We start from the raw sequence: 14,405 nt of genomic DNA on the forward strand, positions 1-14,405 counted from the left end.
CAGCAGTTCATTTAAAATCGTCCTTCCTCACTCACACACCATGGTCGGGGTCACAGGGGCAGGAGAACCTGACAAACCACAGTTACTCTGCTGATTTTTTTTTTTTTAAATTTTATTTATATATATATATATATATATATATATATATATGCACATATACAGAGGTCCTCCTCCAATTTGTTTTATCAAAAATACTCTGTAGTGTGCTAACATTTTTGACACTACAAAAGACTCAAAGCTTTATTACTGGGGTTAAGCTTGAATATGCAAAACACCAGTTAGGCCAAGAGCTTAGAATTCAAAATGTTCTCTGAAGTCTTGGATTACAGGTTATATTAACACTGGACTGTCACACATGAAAACATTTAGAACCAAAGGCAAAAGCTAATTGAACTGGTATGTTCCTTGTTTCACGGTTCATTTTTGGGTGAAATCCACATGAAGTGGAAAATACAGCGATGATTACATTTGAACTACTGGCATGCCTGTTGGAGTATGCCAGCCTTGCAGCGAAGGATTTTGAGGAAATTGTCAATTTTGTGCGAATCCCGCCTAAAACAGGACAACAGGAAGTGAAAGTTGACCGTTTGAGATTCAATGTCTTCTCCAAGATTTTTGTCGTAAGAAATAGGGGAATGAGAGGATGGCAGTGTTCCCATCTGTGGGGGGGAAAAACACGTTTTTAGCCTATAGTATAGAAGTACCAGAGTGAAATATTTATTGAAGATGCGTGTTTCTCCAGCTAAGATGGCGGTAAGGGAAAAAACAAATTCTAAAGAAAAAAAGCTGTCTGGTATCACAGTCCAAACTTACCCTGTCAGCCAGTGTCTTCAGTCCGGTGCTGAGGTTGTTGGAATGTTCGTGCAGTTGCTTGGCTTTAGTGGAGAGCCTGTTTTTGTAGGGATGTGCTAAAGACAGAGTCTCTGATGAGAGAGCAAGCAGGGGATCTTTCCATGAAAGGAGGAGGGTACGGATGAGGGATAGGAGCTCCGCCTCCTGCCGGGGTAGAACATCATCGTGAGGGATACTACCACATACTAATATTTCAGCTCTTCAGTCCCCACATATAGTTTACCATAACATTCATCCCCCAATGGATATTAGTGCCAGCAGTATCTAATTGGCATGACTAGGGAACTGTGTTTTTTTGCCAATCGACGTCAGCATCCTGTGTTGGTGTATAGCAGTGTCAGATGATCCTGATCCCAGAGTGCTAGTAACAAGCAAGTTTTCTATGGTCTTGGTCTCTGATGAACCACACCTGATCTCAAGCAGATAGTAACTCATCAGGTGAAACAGAAAACCTACTAGATACTAGCACTCCGGGATCGGCGTTGCTTACCTTACTAACGTCACAAAAACTGTGCTCATATTAATTCCACTAACATATTTTTACCATGGAGTCCTTGTAGTCTGGAAAGATGGGGAAGAGAAGAAGAAAATTCAAAATGGATATATGGAGGCGGGAGTTGCCTGGGACAACAGGATAGATACTGGAGGGAAGAGACAGCAACAAGTGCTAGGAACAGTGTTGGCCTCACCGGAAGGCTGAGTGCGTGGCTTTTCTCAGTAGGGGTGTTCAGAGATGACGTGTGGCACAGAGACAGCCTGGGAATCTTTCCCATTGTCACTGGAAGATGGGAATCCTGACCGAGACAAGTCATAAAAATACACTTTACGCAATGCAGTGCATTTGCAATGATAATGTAATTCACGGGTGGGTCATACTACAAACTTTGGGTGAGAGAAGAAGGGCTTTGCAACCCACAATAGTCGGGATCACTGTGATTAACTCAGCAGAACCATCAAGTAATTGCAATGAATCTAATGGTGTCTGACAAGTAATCCACCCGCTGTGTTTTGGAGGTGTATTTCTCTATCACTTATATACACTGTGTGCACAATTATTATGCAAGTGAGTATTTTGACCATATCATCATTTTTATGCATATTTCCCAAATGCATCCTGTATAAACCTGAGTGCTTATTGGTTTTGAGCATACCAGGTGATGTGTATTTGTGTAATGAAGGAGGGTGTGGCCTAAGGAGATCAACACCTTATATCAAGGTGTGCATAACTATTAGGCAGATTCTTGTCCTCAGGCAAAATGGGCCGAAAAAGAGGTTTGACTGACTCTGAAAAGTCCAGAATTGCAAAAAAGTCTTTCAGAGGGATGCAGCAGTCTTGAAATTGCTAAGATATTGGGGTGTGACGACAGAACCATCAAACATTTTGCTGCAAATAACAAACAGGGTTGCAAGAAATGTATTGAGAAAAAAAGACGCAAATTAACTGTGAAAGATTTTAGAAGAACCAGGAACCCAGTATCCTCCAGTGCTGCCATATTCCAGAACTGCAACCTACCCGGAGTATCCAGAAGAACAAGGTGTTCAGTGCTTAGAGACATGGTCAAGGTAAGGAGGGCTGAAACCCGACCACCACTGAACAAAACACACAAGTTGAAACGTCGAGACTGGGCCAAGAAATATGTGAAGACAGATTTTTCAAAGGTTTTATGGACTGATGAGATGAGAGTGACTCTTGATGGACCAGATGGATGGGCCAGTGGCTGGATCAGTAACGGACAATAAAGCTCCACTTCGACTCAGACGCCAGCAAGGTGGAGGTGGGATACTGGTATGGGCTGGTATTATTAAAGATGAGATAGTTGGGACCTTCTCAGGTTGAAGATGGCCTCAAAATGAACTCCAAAACATACTGCCAGTTTTTAGAAGACACTTTCTTCAAGCAGTAGTACAGAAAAAAGTCTGCATCTTTCAAGAAGACCATGATTTCTATGCAGGACAATGCTCCATCGCATGCATCGAAGTACTCCACTGCATGGCTAGCCAGTAAAGGCCTTAAGGATGACAAAATAATGACATGGCCCCCTTCCTCACCTGACCTAAACCCTATTGAGAACCTATGGGCCCTGCTTAAATGGGAGATTTACAGTGAAGGAAAACAGTACAGCTCTCTGAACAATGTCTGTGGTTACTGCTGTACAAAAAGTTGATCGTCAACAGATCAAGAAACTGACAGACTCTATGAATGGAAGGAATGTAAAGAAGAGTGGCTATATTGGTCACTGATTTGTTTTTGACATGTCAGAAATATTTATATGTACATTTTAAGTTGTTTCATTATTCTCACTTTAAAAGATGAAAATAAGTCAGATGGGAAAATGTTCGTTTTTTCATTTAGTTGCATAATAATTCTGCACACTGATAGTAGCCTAATAATTGTGCACAAATAGATATTCTCTCAGGAAACACAAAACCTCCCCCCTTTACTTTCTTAAACATTCAGGTTTAGGTTCATTAACATTTAGGATTGCCCAAGAGCACTGTAGTTGTTCAATAATAAAATTAATCCTCAAAAATACAACTTGCCTAATAATTGTGCACACAGTGTAAACATATAATATATAGTGTAAATACTGACCAGATCATGTTTTAGAGATGCGCTAAGGAAGTGCAGTTTGTCCGATTGCTGAACTGCTCTGTCCATCAGGTCCTTCAGGTCAAGGGACTGACCCTGAGCCAAGAAATATAGCAGCACTACAGCAGAAATAGAGGGATAAAGAATTTAGCATACAATCACAGGAGGAAATATTTAGACTATATGCTTCCCAGGACTGAAAAAGTAGGTGAGAACACAAACATTTGGCTTGATTTATATCGTATGTACTATAGTGAGGAGGGTAGGATTAGTGTCTGTGAGCAGTACCAACAGACCAAGTGAAAATGACAGAGAGATACACAAGACATCATACAAGACAATCTCACCTGTCCACAAAAGCTTGCTCCCCGGTGACCGCCGAACCATCTTGTTCACTTTACAGCTCCTTCTTTCTGCTGTTCTTTAGATATCCATCACTTTGTTCCCATTTTATAGAGTCCATCTTGCCTATAATGAAGCTACAATGTCTAAAAATAGAAGCAATGCATTTACAAAGAAGCTCACTCTTGAATGTAACTAATGAGAAACATTGATGTGACATCTGTCATTATTATGGGAGGGTGTGAACAGACTCATCAAATAGGTTTTCTTATTAAAACACCGAAAACACTCCACCTTACTTCCGTATTTTTAATATGTTATATTTTTGCATGGAACAGAGTTGAAATAAAATGTAATTGTCTAATGTTATTATTATGTAATAATATTCATGCTGTCATGATCAGTCTTTTGAGTGTTCAAACAAACAGACAACCGTTCCAGACAGTTTTATGTTTGGCTGATGCTTCTGTTCACATTTTCCTGAAAATACAACTGAAGCAATTAAAGTTAAGACCCCAAAACCATATACTGGATGGATGTTCGAAATATGTATGTATGTATGCATGTATGTATGGATGGAATTAATGTTTTGGATTATCATTCTTTTGCTATCACACACCTTAGTGCCTGTATTACAGACAATGCTGTACTATGCATTTTAGACAAATTGTTACATATTTGTTTTCATCACATATTATAACACGAAACCTCCGCATTAGACAACTGCAAAGTTCTTTTTCCCCTTTAATAGGATGATTAAGGGAGTGCAGTAAAGTGCCAGGAAAGAAAGCAATCCAAGAATGCAGAATATCTTCAGCTTCTGTGTAAGGCAAGTTGGCAAACCCCTTGAAGCAGAATGCACTGGGCCATGAGAAGTCATAGATTCATAGCTTTTTCATGAGAACCTACAAAAACTTATATAAAATTTAATTTTATTCACATTGTGGCTTATTCTGATGTTTTATCTTGTATGATTAAGAAGGTGCAAACTCTTCAAATACCAATGAGTATGGAATAGAAATTTCTTATGTAAAACTATTATGGGAAATTAGTTTTTAAGATTCTCCATAAGTAATATATTTAGTCATTTTGACTTGAATTTGTCACCTTGCAAGACATTTGACTGCAATTACAGGGATCGCATCAATTCCCCTTACTGGGACTGAGTGTTATTGTCCATTAATGTGAATTTGCAAGCCCATCCCTCCCAGCACCAGCCCTTGCAGTAACTGATGTGGCAAATGTGTCCCCAAACAAGCTCAACAGCTCAAGCCAGGAAGCCACTATCTACTTGTGACACAAATCCTTTCTGACGTCATAGTTTTCACCGTGCATATGAAATAGAATGAGCATTAGGAAATTAAATGATTCCTAGGACCTTTGATTAAATTTATGAAAACATGTTATTTCAAATTTCATTTGTAGGGAGTATCCTTTAGACACTGTTGGGCCAAAGTACAATTAAGCAATAACATACAAGTAGGAGTGCAATTGTGATTTGTTTGTAGGATGTGATTTGGTTGTAGGCACAAGGCCATAGGCTGAGTGCTGAAGATAATTACAGCTAGAGTTGCCACCTGTCCCTTATAAAATGGGATCGTCCTGTATTGGATGAACTGCTGCATCCCATGTTATACAGGGCGATCCTGCATTATAAGGAACAGGTGGCAGATCTAATCACAGCCGAAATATATTAGAGGACAACCACACTCCTTCTCATATGTTATTGCTTTTATACAACAGTTCATCAAGTAGCGTTTATAAGCAAACAGTAATAAGTCACAACAGATAATACTGTGCTTGATTATTTAAGTAAATAATTATGGGCTTCTGCTAAAAAATAGTCCCTGTCGAACTGTTGACTTTTGCCAAGCAATATAAACATTCCAAAGCAATACAGCTCATTCAATCCCAATTATTTAGCATCATTTAAATTTAAATATAATGGTTTTTAGATACAACAGTAAAGGGGAGTGTGACATCTGATGTGATATACCTGAGTACCATTATACTCTAATAACATTGTCCAATCAGATTTCTTGGTTCGAATTAATTGTTCTGTGAAAGTGGTTATGGGTGGGTGGATTCTATTAACATTGGTTGTAGCAGTAATGTTAATAGCTAAAGTCAAAACTGATTGGTTAGATAAGGTAAGGTGTTCTGTTATGTTTAAAAATAAAATTGTGAATAAACACAGTGGGTTAACCTGTGGAAGTTACCCGGAACAATGGTGACACAGGAGTAAATTAAAAGGGAAATACTGAAAAACAACTACCCATCCATTGCCCAAAAGCTATATAAATGCTTATCCATTTAGGGTCACAGTGATTCAAATTCTACTAGTGAATGTACTGTATGCCTGTCCATGACAATGAGATACAACATAAGACAGACCTTATGAATAACGTCCATCCATTTTCTGTAACCCCCTGTCCTATCCAAGGTCGCAAGGATTCCGCAGCCTATCATGAATATCGTGTTAGATACTTTTCACAACATTAAACTAAATTACGATTTAGTCCTTTGAGACTTGCTGGCTTTATAATAAAAAACGCACATCACTGAATCAAGAAAACGCACTTGTTCGGTTATCCATAGTTTTTGTCCATTAGTACACTATGCTTATTGGTATGCATATAAATGTTCTAGTTCTGTCCAGTACAAATAAGACATAGCAAGAATTTCGGTATTACACTGACATTTGGGTTTATTTGACAAAACTAATTAAAGTGGTCTGAATCATATTTGTTTAGTTCGCCTTTACTTTTCATGAGCGTTTGGCGCATGCGCTCTGGGGAAAAGCAAGTCCAGCAGGTAACCTGTAGTTTCTTCGTCTAATTAATAGAATTGGAATGGAAATTTGTTTTTCGGTGTATTTGCGCACCTGTTTATCGTCTCTATGCAAGCATAAGTCCTAGGTTTCTTACGTGTTTGCTGCATACTGAAGACTGCATACATAAACACATTCGTGTTGTACAATTCTTAATGCTGCTTTGCGTAAAAGTTGTTTGTTACTCTTATTAAGGCTCCAAAACACGAAGTGCTATGGAACCGTATTGTTTTTTTAATCTTATATCCGTTATAAAAATGCAGATACAAAACAAAAGCTGACATTACAATTTTATATATTATGTTATAATAAATTTTAACAACGACGGGTGACAAAATATGCATATTGACACAACATATCCTCAAAGTTTGCTTTTTTTCAGGCTTGGAACATTCAGTGTAGACGTACAGAATAATCTGAAATATGCTGTTGCTGAAATGACTGAAGAAGTTGTCAACCCATTAATCGATATAAATAAGTAAATTAATGCTGGCATTAAAGAAAGCTGTTGCAGTTTCCTTAGTTTCCGCGAATTAGGCCGAAGCATATTGAATGGACTGCACTTATTGTATATCTTAGATTAGCCACAAGAGGGCGTTTGCTCGATGCCATAAATGTTGTATAAAATTGTTATTTATAGAGGTAGCCACTAGATGTCTTTTCCAAAATCAGCTTGGTGGATCCAATGGCAAACTTTATAAATGCGTGCAACGAATGAAGAGGATGAAAGTCTGATAATATCCTTGTTAATTTCCCTTGTGTTGAATTATAGTGGAAATGAACAGTTGCCTCAGGCTATGCTGTTTGAAATGTATACATGTTTAAAACCGTTTGAAAGTGTTTACATTTTTCATCTTTGAGAAGTCTGTTACATATAATTAAAACTTAGAAATGTTTTAATCCCCCTCGCTGCAAACATGTGGACATGTTCGCACATGCCTTGACAGACACCCCAGGACAGACATCTTGCATTCTTTCTCCCCCCCCCCATCATTTTGTCTCCCTCCCACTAACCCGCCTCTCCCTCTCACACTCTAACCTCTTCCCTCCTCTTTTGCACACGCGCACACGGGATCACGGAGACACACACCACGACAAAAATATGTCCGATTCGGAGACCTCGGTGACTGTCCGGGTGGAGGCTCTTGTCCCTGCTGCCTGCCAGGTCATCAAGGAGGATCTGGATAAATGGTAAGTAGGATGTTCATCGTTAGGGCAGTCATGGGGTGCTAACCTGATGGTCAGCCCATGGCAGTGTGGTCAACCTACCCGTGTTGGCTAGTCATTCTAGTCTCCGGGGCACCTGACTGCAGATGTGGCTATTGTATCAAGAGGGGCATTAATGATTGATGGAACCAGTTCACTGTTATGTAATTTGGCATGGATAAGCAAGATTCAATAGCAGAATATGTGAGCTATGGCTGTAAGGCCGTCTTCAATATTATGTTGGTATTTTAAAGTAGAGATAAACAAATGGGCGCCATAGAGGTAGAGCTTGAGTGGTTTATGCAGGTAATGAGAATGACTGCCGTGATGTTGTGGTTTCCAGGGTTGTAATCAAACACAATGCATTGACTTACGCCTGATTTGATCAGCAGAATTTGTGTGTCCCAGATATGGTGCGTGACCCTTCTTGTTACGTTGCTTTTCCAATGAACATACCCCATTTTGTTTTCATGTACTGTGATGCGCAGTCATGGAGGATGGTTATTTCTCTGTCTGTCCATGGATAATCTGTGGGGGGCTGAACAGATATTGTGCAAGACAGTTCGAGTTGTTCTCCCGATCAGTGGGTTTGTTGTAACAGAGCTACAGAACCAATTGTCAAAGACAATGCATTGTCGAAAACGAACAATGTATATCTTGCACAACTATACTAATCTATGAGGATGTTAATTATATCACACATTGAAATAAGCACAAGAAAATGTAAGTTTTTTTGTCCAAAATTAATTACCAGACGCTTACAGACTAATGTTGAATAACTTCTGTCGTTAAGCTGGAGTTTGGAGAATTTATAGAGTACTCATTCGTTTCACAGTTTAAATTAATGTGTTTGATGTAGGTTAACAGACTGTGTGACAGAGCCCATTCTTTTACTGTAAAAGGATTTTTATATATTAATCAATTTCATATTAATGTAGGGGATTTAGACCTACAGAAGGGGGTTAAATGATGCTCGCCTTTCATGCTTGTAGTTTTTAGTTGTATTAAAATAGGTGTATATAAATACACTTTCATCAGGCTCTGAACTGCTCTCTAATTTTGTCAGGTTACTCTGCATCCATGTTGGCTTCAGTCATTACATACATGACTATTAAGGGACGTTGTCATAAGGGTCAGTAAGGAAATCCTGATTATTTGCCACAGATATAACATAAACACATACACTGGTTATAAATTTTGGGATATTCAGCTCAGGCGGCACGGTGGTTAATGAGCTATTTGTGTCACTTTTCATGTCACTTTGGACAAAAGTAGCAGCTAAATAAAAATAAATATAAATGGTTCAGTGCTTTGCACTGTTGCTTCACACCTATAAAGATGGTGAAATCAAGTCCCACCTCCGCTGTGTGTGTGCAGTTTGTATGTCCTTCCTGTAAAATGCTCCCGTTTAGCTTTCCTGTGGTACTCTGATTTCCTTCTACAGTCCAAAGACTGCAGGTATCCAATGTAAAGTATTCACTTTTCAAAAATACTAAAAATTCTTCTAGTTGTAAGCAAATTCTAGTTCTGAAAGATGGTTAGGCCTATTATGTATGTGTATCTGCCCTGTTCTGGACTGGCTTCTTATTCTGGGTGATCAGGTTAGAATATATGTGCCCTTGAGAGGTAAAGTGGGCTATCCTGCATTAGGTGTGCATGTGTGAGTGAATGGTGTGTGAGTGTGCCCTGCAATGGGCTGGCCCCCCTTGCAAACTCCATGAATGGATATATATATATAGACATACATAATTTATATAATTTATCACTACAAGTGCAGGTAGCTGAAGTTGATTGTAATACCTTAACATGGAAAAAATCAGTAATTTGTATTAGTCATGTTATGACTAAAGGGCGGCATGGTGGTGCAATGGTTAGCACTGTTGCCTCACACCTCTGGGTCCCAGGTTCGAGTCTCCGCCTGGGTTATATGTGTGTGGAGTTTGCATGTTCTCCCCATGTCGTCGTGGGGTTTCCTCCGGGTACTCCGGTTTCCCCCCCACAGTCCAAAAACATGCTGAGGCTAATTGGAGTTACTAAATTGCCCATAGGTGTGTATGTGTGAGTGGATGGTGTGCGAGTGTGCCCTGCGATGGGCTGGCCCCCCTTCCTGGGTTGTTCCCTGCCTCGTGCCCGTTGCTTCCGGGATAGGCTCCGGACCCCCCGCGACCCAGTAGGATAAGCGGTTTGGAAAATGGATGGATGATTAGTGAATCAGTTTACAATGGGTTTTTGGTTTTTGGCTGATTTTCTTCCAACTTTGAGTCTGATTGGGGGTTTTGAATCAGTGCAACCATTTTATACACACTTGGACCAAACTTACAAGCTAAATCCGTTTTTGTTCCATGCCTAAAATTTGGTACTTTCAAAACAAAGCACGTGGCCTAACTGGGCTAAATGGGTAATAAGTGTCCTGTATGCTCATGCTTGTTTCTCCACTATGCCAAATGAAAAAAGGCAGGGAAATAAATTGTGTATAAGCCAAAGAGGGATTCATGTTATACAGATGTGTTTTTCTTATTTACTAATAGCCTATGAGCCAATTTCCATTTTAAAAACTATCTGTATTTGTGTCTCTCGAGCTCTCTTCTGCTGATCCAACTTTCAACTGCTGATCTGATACAGTCAGTCCATCACTGGGCACGAGGCTGGGGTACACCCTGGACGGGATGCCAGTCCATCACAGGGCACGAGGCTGGGGTATACCCTGGACGGGATGCCAGTCCATTATAGGGCACGAGGCTGGGGTACACCCTGGATGGGATGCCAGTCCATCACAGGGCACGAGGCTGGGGTATACCCTGGACGGGATGCCAGTCCATTATAGGGCACGAGGCTGGGGTACACCCTGGATGGGATGCCAGTCCATTATAGGGCACAAGACTGGGGTATACCCTGGATGGGATGCCAGTCCATTATAGGGCACGAGGGTACATCATCATCTCTACAGACAGTGGGAGGACCTGCATATACACATGGCGAACATGCAAACCCTCAACCACTGAGACAACAGTACTACCCACTGTACCACTGTGCCACAATTATGATATGATCTTACATTTATCGCACTTTAAAATGCCAAAATTCTAATGTTCAAGAAATGTATTAATTAGCACAGTGCCAGTCAACATAGGAGACAGAGGGTGGCATCTTCTGAGGGAGTGCCGACTTAGCAAACCAGCTTCATTTTGTACTGACTTATCTGCCGTCATCTCTGCTTTGTGCCCTTACTTTCGTCACGTTTGCTCCCTCCAACATGAGTTAGCGCTTAAACGCCAGTTGACTGCTAAGTCCTGTCTGCCCGGCTGCTTGTTTGTGCCAGTGCTGCATGAAAAACTCATCATGTAGATGTTCAGCAGGGCAAAGGTCATTCCTGATTGATGTAGCATCAATGTTTTGAAAAAACTTTAAATCACAGCCTTTTCTGTACTGGCTCGGGCTCTTTAATGCACAGGCTTACCCAGGCTTAAGCCCATAGGTCTCTGCTAAAAAAAGGGCCTCAACTAACCTTGTCTAAGTCAAATCCCCCGAGTTGACAACTTCTGTTGTTACCACTGACCCAGGCCGGCAACTTTTGTAATCGCTATATTATATAGCTCATTTTCACCTAATTCAATGCACATAAGTAAATGGTTAATAATTAAACGATTATGGCTGATTACCACTGTACTCTTTGAAGAATCTGCTTAGTCAGCTTGTTGGGCCCAGAGAAAATTCCATACTTCCTCCTTGTATAGCCTTTTCCTCAATCCCCGTTAAGGTACCCTGCCCAGTTTTGTTTGTATTGTAAGCCTGACTTTCCTCTCCACAGTATGGCCTCCAGGACATCCCCCATGCTGTGCAGATCTAACATCACATTAGTCTTAGATGAGCAGCTGTACTGTTGCCTCGAGAGTGATGAGGGGACCCGAAGGGGATGCATGTACTAAGATGGTCGGACAGACCATTCTTTCATTCAATGGAGAACAAGCGCACTGATTGGATGAACTGTCGATGAGTCACTTTATTTTCAACCAATGTGCAGAAGAGAAGCAGCCACAGCTAACTCTCCACCCCCCCCCCCCCCCCCCAACCCCTGTATATTCCGTCACTCTGATTTATACTGACAGGGCCTGCCTCTGTGTTTTGAATGCACAGTGCCTTGAATAATCTCTCTCTCTCTCTGCGCTCTGCTGTCAGTGCACGTGATGTGCTTGGTCAGTGCTAATGAAGCACCCACACTGTGCGTGATGCAGGGTCCCCTTACACTGAATGTGATATTAACCCTCTGCTTCCACAGTTTGAAGGAGAAGGGTGACGAAGGCTGCAAGGAGCTGCTGGAGGCCTTCCAGACCTGCCTGAAGACCACAGCAGAGGGTACATGAAGAGGAAAGGAGAACCCTAAGAGGCGTAAGCTTGTATGTCTTTGAGGCAGTGCTTTCCAATCCGGTCCTTAGGGACCCACAGAAAGTCCAAGTTTTTGCTTCCTCCCGGTAGGGAGCTGGGAGGGAGCAGAAATGTGGATTCTCTGGCAGGCAGCTCGGAGGGAGAAAAAACATGGATCGACTGTGGATCCCAAGGACTGGATTGGGAAACACTGCTTTAAGGCACGCTCATCCTGACAGGGCTTAAACATGGTGCAAATGTTCACCAATAAGAGTATCATTAACTTCATAAAGACACCATGGGACTTCAACTACACTGCGTGTATGACTATATTGGGATTAAATGCAATGAGGCTGAGTGTGACTTTTCTGGGAATCCTTTTGCTTTATAAGAACCAGATCTGATAACGTGAGCTAATTGTTGACCATGATCAAGATCAAAATGTAACACGTCTCTTTTTCTCAAAGGTCCTCAGCTTCCTCTGCACTCCCTCCTGCTCTGGAATAATTCACCATTGGTTTCTGTGGAAGTGGAAATTACATAAGATGAAATGTCCTGTACAAATGTTTTATTCAATCTCCTTATTTTAATATAATTTGTTGCATTGGGTTCATACAGTGCTAAGCTATAATTGTGAAATATGTAAAAGATTACAATAAAACCTATATGGTGACTGACAATGCCTTTTTCAGAACTAGAATCTGCTTACAAGAAGAAGATTTTTTTGTATTTGTGAGAAGTGAATTATTCATATGGGATGCCTGCAGTATCCAAATATTAATATTGCATCTCTTAAACATCATGGAGGTGCTTCAACTTGTAAACTATGTGAACTATTAGAAGTAGCTTTTAGTAACAGTATGCTATGTTTTAATCTTTATTATCAAAGGCCAAGTATTTTATTTTATCATTTTAAGTGCAGCGGGGCGGCACTGTTGCCTCACACCTCTGGGACCCGGGTTCGAGTCTCCGCCTGGGTTGCATGTGTGGGGAATTTGCATGTTCTCCCCATGTCATCGTGGGGTTCCCTCTGGGTTACTCCGGTTTCCCCCCACAGTCCAAAGACATGCTGAGGCTAATTGGAGTTACTAAATTGCATGTGTGAGTGACTGGTGTATGAGTGTGCCCTGTGATGGGCTGACCCCCCATCCTGGGTTGTTCTCTGCCTCGTACCCATAGCTTCCGGGATAAACTCCCTGCTACCCAGAAGGATAAGCGGTTTGGAAAATGGATGGATTTTAAGTGCAGATAGAGGTTATGGTATCTGGTTAATTTGGTGACTGACTGGGCATCACATTACACTGCGACTAAGGTTACTGACGTTCCTACAAAAAGGAAGCTTGTTAAATGTGTGTAATCCATCGTGAATGACATCATTTAACGACTAAAGCTCAGATTAATTCTAAATCTCCATCTAATGTGAGTTTGAAAAGGGCTCAAGTACTTGAGTGAAATTACTCATAGCCGTGTTCCTTAATCTTTTTAACTGACCTTTGTGGGAAAACATGGGAAATTGTTTAATAATATGATGTAAATACTTGTTCCTGCTGATTTGTGGCAACAGGGGCCAGTCCAGCACCATGTGCTTTGTGATATTTAATAAGTGGATATTTTCAAATCTGGCTTGGTACAAAGGGTATTGGAAGAGTAACCATGCCTTCTGGGAGAATATGTGGGTGTTACAGAAAACCATATCCAAAGCAGAAGTGACTCAATTAGGGTAAATTTAAGAATAGTTATATTCATTTAGTTCAATTTTCACACTATTTCTTGTAGAAAGCAGTGTGATCCTGTTTGCATTCTGGCACTACCAAAGTAAGACAATCCACACCTCAAATGAATATTTGGGACTCCACAGTCTGCAGATTGGGAAACCTCTAAAGACTTACCACAGCCACTCTGGTTTAATCCACTGCTGAAAACACTTTCATGTGCTGTGTCTGGATTTCAGCAAAACACGTGTTACTGATACCCCCCTGCTGGACCCCAGTCAGGTTTTGCGTGTTGGCCCTAACCGTAGGGGATGTGTGGGAGATCACTAAAGGAGCTGACTCGGCTTGTATTGGTGAGGTTCACGTGAGAGGGCCATCCAGCACACATCTGCAAAAAGGAAAGGCAAAACCTTTGCCAATCAACTCTTAAACAGTCAAATTTACATATTTATTGCAAAATCAGCAAAATGGTGACATCTAAAATGGTAATAATTGTATTTCTCAGTACAAT

At 40.8% G+C, this 14,405-nt stretch overlaps 1 protein-coding gene across 1 annotated transcript; it reads right to left on the reverse strand.

The window, feature by feature from the left end:
• Positions 1-473: 473 nt before the first annotated feature.
• On the reverse strand, positions 474-6,243 carry LOC125743173 (prolactin-like). The gene is made up of 6 exons (XM_049015892.1): positions 6,179-6,243; positions 3,790-3,930; positions 3,446-3,561; positions 1,542-1,646; positions 814-996; positions 474-659 (listed from the first exon to the last, which is right to left on the reverse strand). Exons 2-6 carry the CDS (start codon positions 3,827-3,829, stop codon positions 474-476), a joined length of 630 nt encoding a protein of 209 aa, XP_048871849.1. The 5' UTR covers positions 3,830-3,930; positions 6,179-6,243.
• Positions 6,244-14,405: the final 8,162 nt, after the last annotated feature.

Source organism: Brienomyrus brachyistius, chromosome 5, assembly GCF_023856365.1.
Source record: "Brienomyrus brachyistius isolate T26 chromosome 5, BBRACH_0.4, whole genome shotgun sequence".
Lineage (NCBI taxonomy): Eukaryota > Metazoa > Chordata > Actinopteri > Osteoglossiformes > Mormyridae > Brienomyrus > Brienomyrus brachyistius.